The sequence below is a fragment of the Papaver somniferum genome, chromosome 8 (assembly GCF_003573695.1).
Source record: "Papaver somniferum cultivar HN1 chromosome 8, ASM357369v1, whole genome shotgun sequence".
In the NCBI taxonomy this organism is placed as follows: Eukaryota; Viridiplantae; Streptophyta; class Magnoliopsida; order Ranunculales; family Papaveraceae; genus Papaver; species Papaver somniferum.
Genome location: NC_039365.1, coordinates 57768540 through 57790660, shown reverse-complemented (window position 1 = coordinate 57790660; position 22121 = coordinate 57768540). Strand labels below are relative to the sequence as shown.

The 22121-nt window shown below is 36.7% G+C and overlaps 1 protein-coding gene and 1 long non-coding RNA gene across 2 annotated transcripts; both read right to left on the bottom strand.

Moving 5' to 3' along the window:
• Positions 1-146: 146 nt before the first annotated feature.
• On the bottom strand, positions 147-954 carry LOC113304872. Its single transcript, XR_003338462.1, has 2 exons — positions 733-954; positions 147-635 (listed from the first exon to the last, which is right to left on the bottom strand). It is a non-coding gene; the product is annotated as an uncharacterized LOC113304872 (long non-coding RNA).
• Positions 955-18913: 17959 nt separating this feature from the next.
• LOC113301963 (3-hydroxyacyl-[acyl-carrier-protein] dehydratase FabZ-like) lies at positions 18914-21128 on the bottom strand. Its single transcript, XM_026550794.1, has 2 exons — positions 20596-21128; positions 18914-19418 (listed from the first exon to the last, which is right to left on the bottom strand). The coding sequence occupies exons 1-2, from the start codon at positions 21052-21054 to the stop codon at positions 19164-19166; spliced, it is 714 nt and encodes a 237-aa protein (XP_026406579.1). The 5' UTR covers positions 21055-21128; the 3' UTR covers positions 18914-19163.
• Between the last annotated feature and the right edge of the window lie 993 nt (positions 21129-22121).

Below are 22121 nucleotides of genomic sequence, written 5' to 3'. Positions count from 1 at the left end.
GGCTGCGCATGGTTCGGTACGGCCCGGTTTTTTTATGGAACCGGTCCCTGTACCTAGTGTTGGCCAGTACCTCATTTTGAGGACCGGTACCTATACCTGCACCTCCGGTACCGGGTTTTTACCCATATTAACATTAAACAGTAGCATTCAAAGACCCTAATGAACACAATTATTAGCAGAAATTTTTTGTTACAAAGTACAGAATGAAACAGAATCAATAATCACAGAATAAACAGTGGAGTTTGTATACACATAATCAATAAACAGCTGCAAATCCACCAAAACAACACCAACATCACAAATCCTTTTAATTTGCATCACTGTAATAGCAAGTAGCAACCACCAGAGCCCATTTAATCCCTTCTTCTTGTTCTCTTCTTCGATTTCAGCTCAAACCCAACTCCTCTTCTTCTGTAATTTGAGCAGCATACCACCACCAATTACCTGTATCAGCAACTAAAATACCATTCCATCTCAAACCCAACTCTCTTCTTCTTTCACAAAATCAATTGATAGAAGCAAAACAAAGATCAAATAAATCAAACCCATTTCACAATTACCTGTTGTTGTTGTTTAATTTCAAAAAAATCAATCGATTCAATCCACGATATTCCAAATCGATCTCAAACAAAACCCTAAATCAAACATGCAATTAATAAGAACATAAATCTCATTTAACAAATTAATCTAACATGAAATAAATAAGAACCCTATGTCAATTTATAGCTATACGAGTTAATCAAGATGTTGACTTGCTGCTAGTTTTTGAAACTACTGAAGAAGAAGTGAAGAAGAAGGAGTTGGAAGTTGTAATAGTCTAATAGATGGTGGTGGCCCTGGTGGTGTCGCTTACGAACATATATGACTGATTGAAAGATGAAGCGATTTGATTCTAGTGGTGTTGCTGGAGAAGAAGAGATTTGGTTACTGTCGCCTAAGAACAGAAGAAGAAGAAGAAGGAACAATGACGATGAAAATTTTTAAGAGTAATAAGTGAAGTAAATACCAAGAATGAACGACTAGGATTCATAAAAAATCAACGGATATGATTAAACAGGTACTATGGTCCGGTACAAGCCGGGAATTTTGGCAGAACCGGTACCTGTCCCGGTCTACACCGGTTCCCATATTTAATTCCCGTTGCCTGTACCGGCTACACCGGTTCCGGTCCCAGTCCGGGACAGGTCTTCTCAACCGGTTCTTGTGCGGCCTTAGTTATTAGTAGCATCATCTTCATTATGTGTAACCTCGACATATCCACCATCATTTTTAGAATTGACATTTGTTTGTTGAGATCCATCAGAACTTTTGCTTACTTGGCATATCATTTTCAAAATACAAATCGTCGCTCATATTGTAAAATGCAAATCGTCGCTCATGTTATTGTTAAAGTCTCCAAAGCAGTCGGAATGGAAAAGTGTAGAAGATAGATTCTCTTCATATCACTTGAGTTTGATGGTTCAGCAACCAACTCATTTTCCTCGTTGCTTGCACTTTCTCCATGGATTTCACTAATCTCATTTGTTCATAGAGGTACATTCCGGTTGTTGGGGTCCAAGAATTCACCAAATCGATCCATGTCATAGGGGAAATATGGAGGGGATGGATCCTGTTCATTCGAATCTGATTGCTGGCCAAAGTTTTCTTCATTTTCGACCGATATATTACTCAAATTCGGTATTGCAACATCATCAGTAACGCTGTCTTGGTTTCTTGAGGCAGCTACATTTTCATCTTCTATTGCACGTGTGCCATCCGTTGTCTCCTGTTCATTTCTGTCCAAGTTCATAAATACACCAAACCGATCGGTGTCGTAAGGAAAATAAGTAGGAGACATGTCAAAATTGTTTGAACATGTTTGTTGCTCAGAAGTTTGCCCTGTCCCAACTGAAATTTTCAGGCTAGTTCTGAAAGGACAATAGTCCCACATCGTTATAATCCGCTTAATTAACTTAAAATATAATATGGAAGTGCCGCTCCATTCATTGTCAATTGGTTTTAAGTTGGATACCCGCAGACTTTAACATGGTATCAGAGCTAAGCCCCAGACCCAGACCTGCGTACGTCGGGTGTAGGCCGAATTACTGGCCGAAGTATTTAATTGATTTTTTCACTTGTACACCCGGGGTGTAGGCCAGTGCATATACTGGCCGAGGTGTTACCCCCTGATTTAGTCACTCACCTGTGTACACCTGTTACCGATGGACTGGTAACTCGTACGTAGGTCCACGTGTGAGGCCCAATGACTGGCCTTACACGTGAGGGAGAGTGTGAAAGAACAATAGTCCCACATCGCTATAATCCGCTTAATTAACTTAAAATATAATATGGAAGGGCCGCTCCACTCATTGCCAATTGGTTTTGAGTTGGATGCCCACAGACTTTAACACTAGTAGATATTTCAGTATCAACATTGGCACTAGTCTCCACATTCGGATCAAGCTGACGACGCTCCAAATTTGGGACAGAAACCTGAACATTCAACTCAGCTGGTTCACCTGCATTACTTGAAACAATGACATCTTCCTGTACATTTCCGTTTTCACTAGTCTCAACAACTGGTTGAGATCCATTCATGTTATTTGAGTTTAAGATTTCACCGTAACGTTCCATGTCGTAAGAAAAACTATCCTCATCGCTTAAATCATCCATTCTGTTACTTGGAACCAGGGCAGTATTCTCCTGGTTTTCAGTAGTCCCAACAACTGGTTGAGTTCCATTTAAGATTTTACCCTCCATATCATATGGGAAATTATCCTCATCGGTTGAGTCATCGACTCTGTTATCTTCATCATTAGAAAAGTCCATTCTTTATCTGTAAGATGGATTAGACGAAGAGGTATTATCTCTAATATCATTAAGAAAAATTCCTAAAAATGATTAAACAAGAAGCATAACATTTATATTAAAAGAAAGAAACATTCGTGTCAAAAGAAAAGTTGAAAATTTGATAAAATTTTAAGGATTTATCTTGACCGAATACAAAAAATTAGAAGAAGATTTTAACAAAGTTATTAAAAATAATCAAGAATCATTGTGTACAGGTTCTTGAAAGTAATTGAGCAAAAAAAAAGAGGTTGTTGAGAGTTCTACTGTTGGATCCTAGTTCAACTGAACTCAAGAGAGTTAATTTCTTCAGTTACTCAACAATAAAATCGCTAAACCCTGACTAAATATTTCAAGAACCCAATCTGATTTCATTAGAATACATGAAACCCTAACCCATAGAAATTTAGATAGATGATCAAATGTAGAATTTGAGAAGAAGAAAACCCTTTACCTGCGATCCGAATGTTCTTGAGTTTTGGCGACCAAATTTGTGCAGTTCATAGAGAAATAAGAACCGATTTTTATTACTTTCTTGAAAGTTATGATCAAATTTTGATCTCTGGTATTCATAAAACGAATGGAATTAACGACTCCAAACTTTCTTGGTTTATATAAAATAATAAGCTCTAAAAGAACAAGGTGATACTCTTTGAGTTACACAAACACCAGTCATATTATTTGGGCTAAATGAAAACCATATTCAGGAGAAATGAAACAAAAACCCCATTTCTATTTAAAATTGTTTTTTTTTTTATGCAAAAAGTAGTTTATTAATAGAGTTAAGAGTTTACATTGTAGTCCATATCAATCCACTCTTTTACATCATGAGGAAGAACAGATTGATATGTAAAAGATGACTTAGATGTTCTAGCTTTCTTAGCTAGCTTATCAACAACACCATTTGCATCTCTTTTAACAGAGATACATTCCACTCATCTAATTTTCCTAACAAATATTTAATGTCTAAGATAAAATGATTATTCATCCAATGAACATAAGATGTTTGCTCATTGATTGACTTAACTACTACCTCACTATCACTCTCAAAAAGTGATTTATTATAGTTTCCATTGCTTGCAAAAGTAACGGCTGCTAGCATAGCCATGCACTCTAGTTCCTCCACTTCTATTCCTTTCTTCATTCCTCCATCAAAGTATTTCCCTTGGACTCCAATGCAGGTATCGGCAAAATCCCTAACAATTAGTCCAATGCCTCCTTGAGAATTAAAATGCATAAATGAAGCATCTAAATTGACTTACAAAAATCCAGGATCAGGGGGCCTCCATCTTTGAACCTGTGAGTGAACATTGTGACTGTTTGAACTATGAGTATTCAAAACAGTGAGATTATTAATCCCTACAACTGAAATATCCCTGTTGGGATTCTTATTCTGAATTTTTTTAGTGCATCTATCTTTCAAATCATCCATGAAGTAACCATAAGAGTTTTGTTTATATCATCCCTTGTAATACCAGAGCCAAAAACTAGCTGAGCACCTACTGAGAACCAAGAGATAACCCAGTTCCTAAAGGAGCCATGCTGTGTTAAAACTGTGCTGACATTTATATTAACTACTAACCAAACAAATCTTGCATAAGGACAATCTAAAAAGAGATGATCACAAGATTCAACTACATGGTTACATAAGCTACAATGAGTTTCAATGCCACTCTTATAGCTAGAAAACTTGTCTCTAGTAGGAATAATATTCCTAATGCATTTCAAAGCAAAAGTTTTACTTTATGAGGGAGTTGAACTTTCCAGAGAGATTTCCAAACCTGAGTTAGGATTGTAATGGAACTTGCAGCAATGTTAGTTCCTTTATTCAACACATTGTAGACACTTTTAACACTGAATTGACCCTTTCTATCAGGCAACCAAATAAGATTATCCTTACCAGTGGCAGGCACAAACATATTAATAATTTTTTCAGCAGAATCTTTGTCAAACAGATAATAGATTAAGTGAACATTCCAGAATCTAGTATTCTCTATAAAAAGATCAGAAACATACGTATATGAAACAATGTTCACTAGACCTTCAGCAGGAATAGGTGGATGATCAAGTCCAATAACCCAGCTATCAAGCCAAATTTTAGTTCTGGTACCACACCCAATAGCCCAAAAACTGTTATCTTTTATAATATCAATACATTTATAAATGCCCCTCCAAATCCAGGAACAATTTTCATTGAACTTTTCTAAATGAAAAATGCTACAATCTTTAAAAAAATTAGCACTCAAAATTTGCACCCATAATTCCTCATCATCTGTGACAATATTCCATACTAACTTGTAAATGAGAGCAGTATTAAAGTTTCAAGTTCCATTTAAAATTGTTAAATTTAGTTTTCATTACTTTATGTATTTCCAAACCTGCCTTATAGTGTATACATGCATATAAGTTTTTCTTCTCCTCTCGTGATTTCATTTCTTTTTTCTTCTTCCCCTAAGACCACCACCACCACCTACCGTCGCACCATCACCAAACCACTACCACTTCCATATACGATAACAAAACCTCATCCTCTTCCTCCTCCTTCATATCCAGCAACACCTCTTTTTTTTATCGCATATTACCATTTCACATCGCCACCAACAACACATCTGCCGCCACCAAACCGGTTACGATGTTCAGATCAGACATCAACACCACCTCCTCCATTGCATCCTCCTCCACCTTCACCACCAGAAACATCACCTTCTCCTTCTACTTCTATACCACCAGCACAATCACAACCATCTCCACCAACACCGGCTTCTTGTCTTCTCCTCCAACCCATCGGTAGCACCTCCTCCCCTTCCTCCGCCACCACAACTAATAATATGAATCAATTGCTAGTAATATAATGGAATATGAAAATGCGTCGAAATGATTCAGGTATTCGATTATTATTACAAGCTCAATTAGCGAAACCAAGGTGGTGATGGTGGCGAATTGATCTCATGGTGGAAATGAACCATTGACGGGGATTCAATTCCATCTGCTTATTGTATTGGGAGAAACGGTGAATTTTATAATGGTAATTTAAAGTTGGTAAGTAGTTAAAATCCTGTCATTTCGTTGATTTTTTTTACTAAATTGGATACTGGATCTTGTTTTGTTGTGAATTTTGTTGTAATTGGTAATTAAAAACCCAAAGAAATGTTAAATATTTATTATTTTTTGTGTTAATAGATTTGTTGAAACACCAAGTGAGCTTCAATGATAAGATGGTTATATTAGAGTATTGCCGACGTCTTTTTATAGAAACACCAAGTAATACGACTAACTATGCTAATCAATATTGTATGTAACATGTTCATGAAAGATTATTTACTCGCTCCATGTCGTTTCTCGTTACTTTTACTTTGCAGAACTTTCGTTTTTCTTACAGTTAGAAAAAGAAATGTGTAAAAATATATTCTGTTAGTTCTTTAGTCATTGTCTTCATGTGTAAAAATCACATCACTGTAAGATGAATTTACTACCCAATTAGTGACAAGTTAGACGCTTTGAAGGGATGTCATCCGTGTATCGCTCTTTCTGCATATAAAATTTGGGGTAGGTCCAATATTTTTTCATTTACATTTCCAATTTCCCCCATCTAAACTAATTAGTTTGCAAATCAGTAGATAAATAATGATTTGCGTGTCTTTAATATCTTTGAACATGTATGCACAATTGTAGCATGATAAAATGCACAACTGCAGTATGATAAAATCTTATTCATCTATGTTGTTCTTTTGTAGGTGATTGAAATTTGTTTGCAATAGAGCGCCAATTTATACTGATAGTTTTATGCTTCTGTTGATTGGGTTTGGACTTGCATAATGCCTCTTGTTATTTCTCTTGCAGTTATACAATAAGCCAACATCTGTTCAAAGGAGATGCTGAAGAGGCATTTGCATGAAACTTTTTGGTTTCATATGTTTGTTTTTTTTTCATTTTGTTGAAACTAATTATGGTTTTATCTAATTTTTTTTAGCTTTTGTAGACGAAACCAATTTGTAATTTCTCTGACAGGCATACAATAAGCCAACACCTGTTCAAAGGAGATATTGAAGAGGCATTTGCGTAAAACTGATTTTGGTTTCATCTAATTTTTGTTAGATTTTGACGACGAAACCAATGTTAATTGTGATATGATAATTTTCTTGAGACAACACTACTTCACAATTAAGTCTTATCGAGAATCATATTCAAGACCAATTCATCCAGTTCCCACAGTTGAAAGGCCTGCAACAATTTCACCCAAGTCTGTTTGTTCTTGGACCTAAAGTTTAGCCACAATCAGGTCGCCCAAGTAAGAAGAAAATGATTCCTAATACAAGTTCAATTCCTAACAAGAAGATGCGAACTTGTGGTGGTCTCAGTTTATTGACTACGCATAATTGAAGGACAAGCTCTACGAAGCGGATGTGAAGTCTTATAGTCTAACCTTATTTTGATTACAGTTCATCAAATTTCATTTTTATAGTTAAACATGTTAATTTCCTGTTGGTGTTTCATTTAGATTATGTTTTCCTTTTTAGGTTTCACCTGCAATATGTTGGTACCCTTTTTGGTTTCATTATTTCTACTGTTATTTTGGAACAAAAATAGGTTGGAACCCTTTTTGGTTTTATCATTTCATTGCTTTTTTAAATGTGCATTGTTGAGTTGTCCAAGTATGTCGGAATTATCTTTTCTTTTTTTTATTTGTCGTGTTATAAACTATTTCCATGACTTGTTACCATTGTGTTGAATGTCGATCGCCAAAAACCGATCCTTGGTGTGTTTCCTGTTATTGTCTAATACTTTTTGTTGTAATTAGACTTCTTCCTTGGAACATAAAAATGTTCCATACCTTGAAATATGTCTAATTTTTTGAGTTTAAACCAAGCTGTAATACGACCCTTTTCATTTTGGTTTCACCTGCAATATGTCGGAATCCTTTCTGGTTTCATCATTTTACTGCTACTATGAAATCAAAATATGTTGGAACCCTTTTCGGTTTCATCAAAAAAACAGACATAACATTCTGCAGCAATATGGTTTGCGTTAAATATAATTGAAACCATTACAAACATTGTTAACAACTAGTTCACAGTATACTAGTTGAAACCATTCATAAACCATTTAAACCTTTTATAAACTATTATAAGCATTTAAGTTTACAACTAGTTGACTATATACTAATTTTTATGTCTTCCTTTATGATTCTTTCAGTGGGTTGTCCATCAGGATCTTGTAGCACAACTTTGCTCTATTTTCCACATTTTCTGAAATATCCTCTTCATGAGACTTCATGTTTCCCTTCAAGAGGCTCTTCATGTAATAACAAACATGAAGGCCACAATCTACCCTGAAATTACAAAACAAATTTATAAATGGTTAGCACTTGTAAAAGAAAATTGTTGGTATGGAATTACAAACATTACTGGTAGAACCAACAAGGGAATCTTGACGTATTTTCCATGCAAAACAAAACTGATTTTAGTAGCCAATACAGGAATAAACTAACACTGCCGTACCAATATTGGTAGAACAACAAGGGAAGAATTTCATCAAAACTACCAGAATTAACCTAGGGAATTTTGATAAAGTACCCCCGTTTTTTATACCCATTAAATTAATGCCCCCGTTTTTTTCAAACTTTCTAAAGTGCCCTTCTGTTTGGTTTTCCTTCTTGGACCCACATTGATTGGTCAAGACCAGTTCACCCAGTCAAAATTGTATGCAGAAATTACACTAAAGCCCATACCCAAACATAAATGTCCCAAATCCTTTCATTCCCCAAAATCTTCATCGACCCCGTGATTTCTTCGCCTTCTTCCTTGGAAGCGTAATGAGAAAGTGAGAATCAAGTTTCATCTTTTCCTTTAACTTCTTCAAATCATTCAATTAATTTCAAGTTCATCTCCTCCTGTAATTTCTTCTATTAAGGCTTGTTTAGTTCGAGAAAAAATGGAAAATTAGGGCTTGATGGATCTGATTTTTTGCAGAAAGAATTTATGATGTTGCAAATATTATATCGGGAGAACATGATTTTGGTTCGCTAACAAAAGAAGAAGTTATAGTTTTGGTAAATCAATAAAAACCAACTAAAGAAGATTCTCATATTGCACAAATAAATTTAGGGTTTCGGATTTGGGGATTTTTAAGAAACAAAAATAATTCTAGGGATTCTATTGAATCTGATGGTGAAGAGAATAAAACTAGGGTTTGAGATTCACAGAGAAGAACACAACAAGCTTGAATCAGTGTTAATTTGGTTTAGATTTGAGTTATGTTGCTCGAATTTAAGGGAAAAGGTTTTGCTGGTGGAAAATGAAGTATGGGTTCGATTGAGATGGAATTGGTGTTGGCTACAGTCTTGATTTGGTGGTGAATACAATGGGTATTTGTTTGATTTCGTTTTGAGAAGAATTTGGATCCGCAGTGGTGTTGGTGGTAAAGCAGTGGTGGTACTGAAATCTAGCCGGAGTTGAGATGGAGCTGATGTTAGAAAGATTCAGAAGCTGGTTATGAATTAAAGAGTGGGTCTGGGTTGAACTAGTTGTTGGTTGTGGCCATGAATGTTATGTTGCTGCAAATGGAGGTTGAGTTGATGGTACTGTAGTTGAATTGTTGGTGGTTACAGGGAACTGAAACTGGGATGATTGAAGCTACATAATGATCTTAGATGTATGTTAGGACCACGGTCAGATAATAAATGAGTTGTGCCGAATCTGTGTACTAATGGAAGAGAACGAGAAGGGATTGTGTTGCATTTGTTAGAAGATGGTGGTTGCAATGGAACTATGGGATTTGTATTTGGCGGAACAAGGTTGCAGCTGCTGTACAGATGAAGGCTAGGACAACAGTCATGAAAGACGCAGTGATGATGAGATGGTGGTGTTTGATGAGCTGGTGGTGTTTGAACTATGAACTGGATTTGGTTTATGCGGTTTACAGATGGCGTTGTATGGCAGGAGTATACATTACATGGATGTATATAAAGTCGAAGTACAGGGATCTCAAGAACTGGAGCTGCATTAGGAGACAGGAAATGGAAGGAGTATATAAACTAAAATGAACTGAGACAGTGGTGAGTGTTGCAATGTTTATTATGAAGTTGGTTGTGTATGGAATTACTGCAAGTAGATGAAGCTGCTAATGGTGTTATGCGCATTGGTGGTTACAGAATGGATGCAGTTGTGCTGGTGGTGGTGGTATGTTAGAGTTCCAGATTGCAACTACAGAGAACAAGGTTTATATGCCTTGGCATGTGTAGCTGAACTGACGCAAATGACAAATGAAGAATGAATGGGTTTGAAGTGATGAATGTTAGGTTGTGCAGGGAAGCTAGCAATGAAATGACATGAAATTATGGCCGGGAAACAGCCATAAACAGAGGAGACAGGAATTGCAGGCAATAAGAAGTAGAGTTGATTTGGAGTTGACTCGACTCGGCGTTTCAAGTCGGCGATTCAAGAAAATCCAACTCTACTCAAGAGGAAGGGCTTTTTGGACATTTTGACCCTGCCACCTAAGTGTTAACAGCTGCTAACTCTCGTTTATCACTTTTTGAATAAAACGCTCAAGGCAAGGGTACTTTAACAATTTTTTTAAAAACGAGGGCATTTTTTTAGTGTAATGTTAAAAGTAGGGGTACTTTATCAAAAAGCCCATTAACCAACACTACCAAACCAGTATTGGTGGAACCAAATTCGACAAGGGAATAATGATGAAACCAAAAATGGTTTCATCAAAACTACCAGAATTAACCAGCACCACCAAATCAGTTCTGGTGGAACCAAATTGGACAAGGGAAAATGATGAAAGCAAAACTAATTTCATCAAAAACATCAAAATCGAAACCAACACCACCGAACTCGTTCTGGTGAAACCAATGCAACAATCGAAAAATTTCGAAACCAAAAATTGTTTCATCAAAATGACCAGAATCAACCAACAATACCAGACTAGTTCTGGTGGAATTAAATCTAACAGTTGGGAAATGTAAGATCTGCTCACACCGACTAGTAATGAACAGTAATCAACCAAAAACATTATCAGTTATGGTGGAACCAATTTAACAGTTGTAAAATGATGAATCCAAAAATAGTTTCATCAAAAAAGACCATATTATACCAGCAGTGCCAAACCATAAAAATTATGAATCCATATGTAAACCACATGAAAACTATAAGTACAAACAAAATGAAGAAACCATAACCATATGTGTTAGATTAATTCTGATCAGCTTACCAAATTAAACCTAGACCAAACAGAAAACCTAAACTAAACATAATTAACCACCGTATGCTTTATATCAATGGACTGCATTTGGACTAAATCAATTTACTGCAATTTTCTTCATAAATTTAAAGATAGTCAATGCACGTCTATTACACTCGACTGCTTTGTTGCAAATGTTTAAACAGATACAGCTTCTACCTAATGGTTCCTTTCATGAAAATCTAATTCACTGTATTTAGATCTATTAATGTCATCTTTGAGCTTTTAAGGTGATTTTTGTTAAAGAGAAAGCCAAAACTACCCGGGGGGAAAGCTGATTTTTGGTCAAATATGTTTGACCTTGACCCAAATTGGGTGCAAATATACTAAAACTCATCTCTGACCTTAATCTTCCTCCTGGTATTTTACCACTAGTCCGCTACCATCGCAAGACAATAGTAGTGATGGATTTTTTTTATGCCGATGTTGCAAGACTATGTCAGCACTTAGTGTTTAGTGTGTATCCTGTCGGCTATGACTGCATCTACCCATCTGTAAATATGATGCGCACACCCGTCTCTTTTCTGGCAGATGCAATCTAATGTTGCATCTTGTTGCGTATTTATCTCTTGATCATGCAATATATATACGCACTGGCCTCAGGGTTTTCTCTTGCATTAGGAATCCGAAAGCACGTAGTTTTCTATAAATTCTTTTCTTATTTTTCTTAATTGAGACACATTTATTTTTTACGTTTTTTTTTCCTTTTCTGATTGAGACGTAAGAAATATTAGTTTTTAGGTTTAATGTTCGTGGTGCTCCCGTAAAAAGTATTGGTGGTGTGAAAAATTCTTAGATTTCTATTGGTCAATATTTTTTTGATGGAGCCAGAAGCTCTAAGAAAAGAGCTTGATTCAGCTTTTAACCACAGCAAAGGAAAATCACCTGAAATCATATTATTATCTTAGAGCATCTCCAACAGAGGGTAGATTTATTTATTTTTGGTGACATATAGGATTTTAAACCCCCGTTTGACATAAATTCATCTCCAACAGTAGGGTCCTACAAGTTAGGAGGGACCAATTACTAAATATGAAGGTGTTCAAGAAAGTGTTATCTACATCTCCGGTTGCGCCTCCATGTCATGTTTTTAACTAATTTTCTTTTAATTTTAAGGGTTAAAATTCTCACTATTGGAGATGATTTTTTAGATATGAGGTCCTACATTCACTCTATTGTAGACCTCATAAATAACAGGACTAAATAAAAATCCACATAGAATTTTTTGCACCTTCTCTTGGAGATGCTATTACTAATATAAAGAAAAGACCTATTTTTCAACCGTGGCCACCCTCTTTTATTAAAATGTCCTTAATTTCACCGCATGTTTGCAAAACACCTACTGAATCTCATCTTCATTGTTTCTCTCGGTTCGTTTTTTTTTTTCAATTCCTTTTATTCTCTTTCTTCTTCGTACAGATTGATTTTCTCTACTCAGAATTTGAGATCTCTCTTTTGATTTTCTCCTTCTATACCCAATCTGTTTCATTCCTTATTTAACCTGAGTTGGTGTTCAGGGGATGTGCTTCAGAATTCACTTAATTCATCCATATTCATCTCTGGGGTTCGTGAATGGGTAGGTCATTCTCTTTGTCGATTCATCTCTTAATGAAATCCAAATCCAAAACACACCCACACCCTTAATACACTGTTGGCTCCCATTCCTAATATCCAGATGGATTTAATGGAACATAAAAAACCATCCGTTGCCACCTGTGATTTCTATTGAGGCTGACCTATTTTAATGCTAACAAAACATTAGTACTTCCCCGATGAATAAATATCAATGATTGTTCAACCATCTCTCCCACTTCTGTGATGAAAGCTTGATGTTGGTTTACAGGGAATAATAAACAGAGAACTAGCAAGTCCGGCGACCGTGGTGGAGGGGAGAAAGACAGAGGATCGGTCTAAGATTGTTAAATTACCGAAAATAATTCTTCTCAAACACGTGGTTTCCATGCGTAAAACGTGTACAAGTGCCCTTTGAGATCAAGGCACCCAGACTTTGCAATTGGGCCGTTTCGAGCATCCAGTTCTCCAGAAAGAGAGTAAAAGGTTTGACAAGTGACCATTTCCAAAGAAAACACCTTTTTTTTTTGTGCAAATGGATTTTTTACGGGAAGAAAATTATTGAGTGCAAAATTCGGTTTGGTTTGGAACAAAATTACAGGCGCATCGCGCATGTGTCTTATTATAAATAAATCGGTTTTAGTTAGTTTAGTTAAGATGTGGGGATGCACGTGCGAGGATGATGTTGCACGTGACTATAAGGGGGGGCCAAAGCGAGATGGGAAACCTGGAAATGATGAACAGACGGACAGTAGCAGGAGAGAAGGATGATCCTTTCCAAAACCTTCCGCTCCTTAAAATCACACATTGAAACTCCCATACCCCAAAATCAATCATCAACATCCCCATCACCATCATCGTGGTCGGTCTATCTGATTCCTATGGTCACAATCCTCTGTGCATCCGTTGCTAATGGCTTAGAATTAGACTCCACAGAACACTAGATAGTCTGTAGTTCTGTACCATGACTTGTTACTTATAAGCGACATCACAAAAATGAAATTCCTCATAAAGATGATTTCTTGTGAGTCATCTTGAGTCTTACTGATTTGGTGAACAAGCTTAGTGTTGTAGGATAAAACATGCTCTAAATTGGCATGAACTATTTTGAACTGGAGTTCAGTTGGTATCCAGTTTCAAGTCTCCAGGTGTAACAAAGTGGACTTGCTGGTTTTTGAGATCTGAGCATTATTCTTTCCATGCTGTCTTGGGATCATTGTTTCAAAAAACTCTTTGAAGCTCGTTTTTTAGCCCTTCAATATAAAAACGCTTCAAAACGTCCCCTTTAATATTTTAGGAAAAAAGAGGGCTTTAAAGCCCAAAAACAAGTCCGGAGTTTCCTTTTTTGTTTTAATAAAAAAAAAAACCCTAAAAACTATTATCAACTCTCAACAAGCTACCTATTTGGAGACTTCAAATGTTTCACCTTCTATTCTACATCTTCTTCTTCTTCTTCCGTTATATTCTACGTTTTTATTCTTCTGATCTGCAATGGCTAGCCTGCCTGCCCAAGCTAAGAAATCTACACTAATATTCTTCTGATCTTACTTTCATATGGTTTTGTGTTAAGAAGTTTATCTATTTATTTATATATATTTTTTGAAGCTACGCTTCAACAACGTTTTGAAGCTGTGCTTTGCACTTTATTAGGATAGCGTTTCGCTTTTTGAAACCTTGCCTGGGATGATCGTGACTCCAGTCTCCAGATGCATCAGATTCTGAATTCGATTTTTTTTTATCACAATAGCCTTTGTTGTTATGCAGTATATTGTTTAGGGACCAACATCCACCTTTTCTATCATAATCTGTTACTGAGTTCATCTGTATATGATATTTGCGAGATTCATTTATGACCAAATGAAGAGAAGTCTCGAGTATTTTACTCAAAACCTGTCATTAGAAAATTCACCCTGGTGGAGTGCGCATATTAAACATGCATATGTCGTATTCTTCTTTGTTGTGTGTGTTTTGTCTGATTACTGTTTATTTTATTTTTGAACTTTTTACACTTTAATTGTTCCATGTATTCCCTGTTTGTCGCGCATTCCTGAGCGGTAGCATGAGTATGCACATTTTTTTTCTATACATATATGTTAAGTAGAGGCAGAGAGTCTGACCATTGTTTTCTTTCTTTTTTATTCTTCTAGCTTGCCAGTTGGAATCAAAATGGAAGAACTTCTCTAGGGAATTGCCTCGCAAAAGAATAACTGACGAGGTGGAAAAAGGATCAGAGAAGCGATCACTTCTGTTACTCCAACACAGGCAGATAGCTCTGAGCAAAGTTAAAAGTACATTATATTGTGAACATTTAGAAGTCGACTGGAAGCTAAGTACCACTGGATGAGACACAATATGAGCAATTCAATTCCTTCTCTAATGGTTTAGTTAGCTATAAGTGGTATGGACCACATTGTATATGTCTTGTGGTCTACAGACCACACACCCCACTTGAAACTGGGCATTGGTTAGAGGAGATGGAATGGTCACAACATTTGAAAGAGCATGAAGCTATCTAGAGCAGTGTACACACCTCTACATGTAAATTTGTTATTCGAAAATTCGAAATGCAATTATTGTTGTTGGGGCCAAATCAATACCAGCCCTTAAGTTATATATTTTGTAATATCTTCGTGATCTAATAAAATTTTCAAAAAATAATATTCATCTAAAGAACAATTTTGGAGATAATTACCTATTGTGTTCCAGTGCCCACCACAAGTTGATCTTGTAAAAGGATCTTCATTACTGGTGTACTGTTTATTGTGAATTTGCCTAAAGATTGAAATCATGTCCGAGAGAGATGGATAGTAACGCTTAGATATTTCTGTTATCATTGTGATGAACCATGGGTGCTCATATGTTACCTGCACGGCATTGGTTGTGGTGTTAACTGCCAACGCCTTATGCATGTGAAAGTGTAATATGGAAAGATTCTGGTGTATTTTCTGATATTCTTAGCTAATAACAAGATAAAGGAGGAGGCAATCGAGTTTTCTGAGCGGAAAAGATAGGTTTATCAGTCCAATGAATCAGAAGAAGGCGTCAGCTTGGCAAAAATGATATATATTTTTTTTATTATTATTTTTTACTTTTTTTTGGTGGCTTATAAATGTGCCAACCGTCTTTTTGATTAGGGAGGTCAAGAATGTTGACGCCAGACCTCATCCAGTTTTCAGATAGAGGTGAAGAGGAATTCGATTTGGGCCTTTCTTTGGAAAACACTGCACATGTTCCAAAAATCCAGTACGGGGGCCTGCTTTGTCTTTCATTATTGCGTTCAAAATTTCTCTTCTTGGCCTCTCATGTCTGCGAATTTTGAAAAGCGCTAGTAAATGATGATTTATTTATTCAGTGGAGATCATGTGAAACACCAAGACAGGGGAAATTAGCTGCTTTGCTAATAGCATTTCAAATGCTACATCTTTTAACTATTTAATGATCTTTCGATCAACATAATTTGCTTAAAGTGCTGAGTAATTCACAACCTTGAAGTCAGTAAATAGATAAAAACAGAGTTCAAAGTTCTTGAACGTCATTAACAAACAGGGGAGTTCTTATTTAAAGTGAGTGCTGTTTACAGTATAGTGAAACAGTGTGAAAGGCTAACAAAGGTTTGCTTTTTTTGCTGGATAGTGACCACTACTTTAAAAGGACAGATGAGGATCTGCCTTTTAGAACACTCGTCTCAGTCCTGCTGTCAATAGAATCCTGGACATAGTGGAAGTTAATGCAGAACCATCGTAGTTTAATCAGAATTCTACATCAAATCAAGCTGCAGGTTCTCATGAAAACACCCAGTGGGAAAAACCACATGAAGGCTGTAAAAATTGAATTAGGATGCTTCGTATAGTAGAACTAACCGTCAAGCTGCAGTTGGTTTAACCCCTCATGATGCTCCAGTTCAATCACTGCTGCCTAAGGATGTTGCATGGAAGCTAGAGACAGTGATGAAGCTGAAGCCTTAGCTTGTTTGGAAGTGCAACTCGGGTCCAGGAGGAATTAGTAATTCAGAAAGATGAGAACAAAAGCTGTTAACTCTTCTTTTGCTAAGTTAAGATGGGAGAGTGTGAGTCCTAATAACTACTGGGAATCCTCGTATGCAAGAAGACCAGCTAACAGTCCCGCTGATTCCCTAGCAGAGACGTGCCGTATGACAAGCAGTCCACCTAGTTGCCTACTTGATGATCTTTAAAAAGACGTCAAGTCTGTAAATACTCGTACTTAGTTCCTCATTATTAAAAATAAAATAAATTAAGTGGTAATTGAACCATTGTCCTTGTTTTTGATGGGCCTTCACAAATATCCCTAACAGACTTTATAAATGTCCCTGATGGCATAATTGAAATTTTATATGAAAACATAATCTTAATAGTTCCTTATTTAGCCTTTTAGTTCTTCTTCTTCGCTTCCAAAAAAATCAGTCGAACCTAGCTAACTCCATCGCTTCTACCAGTACCACCATCGTCTCTTACGCCACCACCTAACCAACACCATCGTCACAACCATGATTGTAGCCATCGTCACAGCCACAACCATCACTACTGTTTCTCCAATCAATTTAGATCGATTTAGATCTAATCAATCAATTTTAAATCAATTTTCATGTTTAAATCATAGATCTGATAGTTTTAGGGTTCTTCTTCTAACGATGATTTCTTCACCGTCACCAGCTCTGCAACTATCACCATCTTCATCGCTGCCAACTGGTCGTGATTTCGAAGATTAATTTTCAAAATCAGATTTGACGAGATGGAGATTCGATTTAGGATTTTGTATCTGCTCAATTGGTTCAGATGGTTCGGATTGGTGTTGAAGCTTCAGAGCAGACAGTGACGGTTGCTCCTATGGATTATAGATTATGGTTGATGTTTTTGTTGGTGGATCTGAAACTGCAGCTGGTGGAAGAATGGGTCTGTTGCGGGAAGATTCACAATTAGATGAATTTTAGGGTAGTGACAAATGTGTAGGAATTACAGGGAATATAGAATTATGAAGAGAGAAGTAAGGATGATAATGGTAGCGGCGATGGTGGTTCTGGTGGCGACGGTGGTGGTGGTTCGAATTGGTGTTGAAGCTTCATAGAAAACAGTGACGGTTGCTGCTATGGATTATAAATGGTGGTTGATGGTTTTGTTGGTGGATCTGAAACTGCAGCTGGTGAAATGGTAGCATTGTCCATCAGCATGAATAAACATCCATTGTTGATCCAACTAAAATGGATAAACTTATACTGTTGATCCAACTAAAATGGATAAACATCCATTGTTGATCCAACTGAAATGGATAAACTACTGTTGTTGATACAAAATTATCTGAACCGATGGTGGCGGCGGCGACGGTGGCGGTGGTTGCTGCTATGGATTATTAATGGTGGTTGATGGTTTTGATGGTGGATCTGAAACTGCAGCTGGTGAAATGGTAGCATTTTTCCATCAGCATGGATAAACATCCATTGTTGATCCAACTGCAATGGATAAACTTCTACTGTTGATCCAACTGCAATGGATAAACTTCTACCGTGAAATGGATAAACTTCTACTGTTTATCAAGGGTATATCAATTTCAGTTTTATGCCACTTACTGTTAATCCATCATCATGGATAAACATCCACTGTTGATCCAACTGAAATGGATAAACATCCGTTGTTGATCCAACTGAAATGGATCAACTACTGTTGTTGATACAAAAATATCTGAACCAGTGGTGGAGGCAGCGGCGGCGGCGGACTAGTGGTGGTGGCGGCGACAGACTAGTGGTGGTGGAGGACTGTTGGTGGTGTAATGGTGGTGGTGAAGGAGTGGTGGTGGAATACTTGGTGGTGGTGGCGGTTGGTAGGTGGTGGTGAAATGGTAGTTAAATGTTGGTGGTGGTGGTGAAGTGGTAGAGGAAGAAATTTGTTCCATTTTGAAAAAAAAAAAAGAAAAATATTACATGGATAAGGGTATTAAGGTAATGTAATATTAAATGGATATGGTTATAAAAAAGTAGGGACATATTTATTGTTAAATAAGGATATATTTGTTGGGTTTGAAAAGGAAGGACATATAATTAATATACCCATTAGATTATTTTTTTTTTGATACGCGAAAGCCGGACTCAGGCCCCTACCTGGACCCAGCGGCCCAGCCAGTTGAACTGGCCCCACCGCCAAATCCAACACCGCCAACCCACTATACAATTAATCTATTACAAACCTTTACGGTGGCAGGGATTGAACCCCTGACTTCCTCCTTAATGGAGTTGATGGGATACCATTGAGCTATGCTATTGGACCCAAATACCCATTAGATTATGTGATGATAATTTGGAAAATTATTCTACAAAATAACAAAAGAAGAAAGAAAAATAACCCTTTTATCTTAAGAAACACAAACACAATCACAATGCCAAAGGATAATTTATCCAGAACCATTAAATGCCGAATCTCAATGAAATGAAATCCTCAAACTCTTTGACCTCGTAATATGATCCGATTTGAGAAGGGTTGGCAATTGAAGGATCAAGAGACAGCAGCAGCTCATTCACTAGAACCAGTAGCCATCAAGAACTCACCCTCACATACTACCTCACCCCCAACGTATGCCTTCCCTTCCATCTTAGCTATTCCAAAACGTTTCTGTAATTTAATAAGGGTCATCCTCATAACCAGGGTATCCCCTGCAATCACTGGTTTCCTGAACCTCACTTTGTCAATTCCTGCAAAGAAAAAGTTTTGTTGAGACCCACCCACTTCTGGTTGTAACATCACCACACCTCCAACCTGAGCCATGGCCTGGATACCAAACAATGTATTAGTGCTTATTAAGAACATGAATACTCTTCCCAACATTAACTGAAAATCATATTGACGACAAGGTTTATTTATTGATAATCAAAAATTTCAGGCAACACTCAACAAAAGATATGGAAACATTGAACATCAAGATTCAAGGCAAACTTATGAACTCCGAGAATGAAGAAGTAATTTGTTTGTATACAAGTGATTTCATAATTCCATATTACAGATTTTAATGAAAAAGTTGGAGCGGTAAAGCAACTAATAAGCAAGTTTACATTGCAGTTATGTTTACAGTGTGCAAAACCTCCCTTTAGGACCTGTATGTTTACTACAGCAGATGTTCTCTCATGACAAAAACTTCTGCATATGAAATTTGCCACACATTATATACTTCATGGCACCACAAAGACAAAGGAGATTATGAGGGACTTTATCAACTTGATATATCTAAAAAGTTGTTGCAGTTTGCATCCAAGATGTACAACCAACAAAACAAATGAATATGAAGGTTAGCTATTATAGGAACAAATTTCATGCTATGGGCCTAGTTGACTGGCACTCCCCGTCACTTGAATGTATGAATCTAACAAAGTTCTGGCAATTTGAAACACTTGGTTCTCCATCAATTGTTCAGGTACACCGTTGGTAACAGCAATACAACATCTAAAAAACCCTTCTAATTTAAATTAAAGGAAATTTTTATAGTCATCACTGGAAATTTAAGGCATCACAGGAGGATCGGTCTGGTATAGATAAAATCAAACATCCCACACCATCATAAATTGAATCACTATCGGTATCTATAAACTTTATGCAAAATGACATCGTAAAAAACACTATGAGTAATCTGATTTGGATGATTACTCGACGAACCACACTACGAAACCATACAACACATGTTTTGGCTTGGCTTAGTTTTTGATGTCTCAACGGTGGGACTCAGAACTGCAGAGCTGGTTTTCAGATGTGCATACTAGGACTTTTCCTAGCAGTGAACGTACATGACTATGCTCATGAAACCAAACAAACAACATACCACCATAAAAGAATCAATAATCAGTTTGTTATGACAATAACACTAGTAGTACTGGTTCTGATCAAAACGTAGTACTGGTCATCAATTAAACGTTCAATCAACATAAAATGTGGATATGCAAAACATAAATTGTACCTCAATCATGAGAACTCCAGGCATAATTGGTCTTTCTGGGAAATGGCCAGGAAAGAAATTATCATTGATTGTTACATTCTTAATTGCAACTGCTGAAACTCCAGCATTGTATTCAATCACTCTATCAACCAATAGAAATGGAAACCTATGAGGTAGAATTTCGCGAATCTTGTTAATATCCATCACAGTTGGGTATGCAGGAAATTGCTTCTCAATTGGAACATCTTTGACAGTTTCTTCTATTCCATTGACAGAAGAACAGATAATGAAATTTCTTCGGTTGAAATGAGATCTAGGGCTAGAAACTGAAACTTTAGATGACAAAATTCTTTTATGATTTTTAAGTGAAATGGTAGTAGGTAATAAGGAATGATAATGATGAGTTGATGAAGCCTGAGATGAAGATGAATGAGATGAGAATGTTGAGAATATGTGATTTGTTAGAGCCGTAGCTTCCATCGTTGGGGAAAGTGAACTGACAACGAGATGCTAGAGACAGAGAAAAATGGCGAGATTTACAGAGAGACTTGAGAGGGGGGGGGGGGGGGGGGGGGGGGGTCTATTAAAGAAGGTTAGGTGTGGTTTTCCCGGAGTAAACCAGGGGGTGCGAACAACCTCACAATTGGTGAGCGTTGAATTTTATCCAACTCACTATGGTGTGCAACAAGCTAGGTGATTTTAGTGGACGAGTTACAGTCTTGTGAGGATTTACATAGAAACCTACTCAAAACTATTATAAATCTTAATCTTCATGGAAGGTATATTCATCTAAATCATTGAATGGCATATAGTCCGGGTTGAATTTCGGACTTCGTGAATTCATAGCTTTCTTCAAATATGAATTATACTCCTTGTTCCTCATAGTAGTGCCTTTTTGCTATTCCCTTCTACAAAAACATAAACACAAACTTATTTTGTTAGTGTTTAAGTGGAAGATCAAACAACTTAGGTTATGTAAAATAAATTCAAAAAATACTTACAAATTCTTGGATCGACAAGCCTAAATGTCTACGGTAAAAAAATCCTCTCTTGTTTGTCTACATAATAAACAATCCATTTTTGGATAAGTTGGTACCTATCGTGTATTTGTTGCAGAGATCTTCATTTTTTATTTTCATCATCTCGCACAAATAGGATACCTGAGCAACCCTTTCAGCTTGGAAATCTTCACCTCGAGTTTCATTATACCATGATTAATGACCAAATCTTCAACTGAGTCAAACGGTGTCATACTTGGTGTGAAGTGATTTTGATTGAGTATATGATGAAATGAAATTGTTGGAGTATAGGAAACTAGGTATGTGTTGTTTGAGTAGTGGATGGAGTAGGAGTGCTAAAAGATACAAGTTTGGGGAAAATTGGGTCCAGGAAATGGATCCTTCTTATATAGAGTAAGACCTAGTGGCTAGATTTTTCGAAAAAAAAAATCGAAAGAAGGGTATTGGACAAAATTGACGCTCGTGAATGTCCTTAACGACCGAATATGCCTTGACACCAACTAAAATCGATCTGTATGGTTATCCACA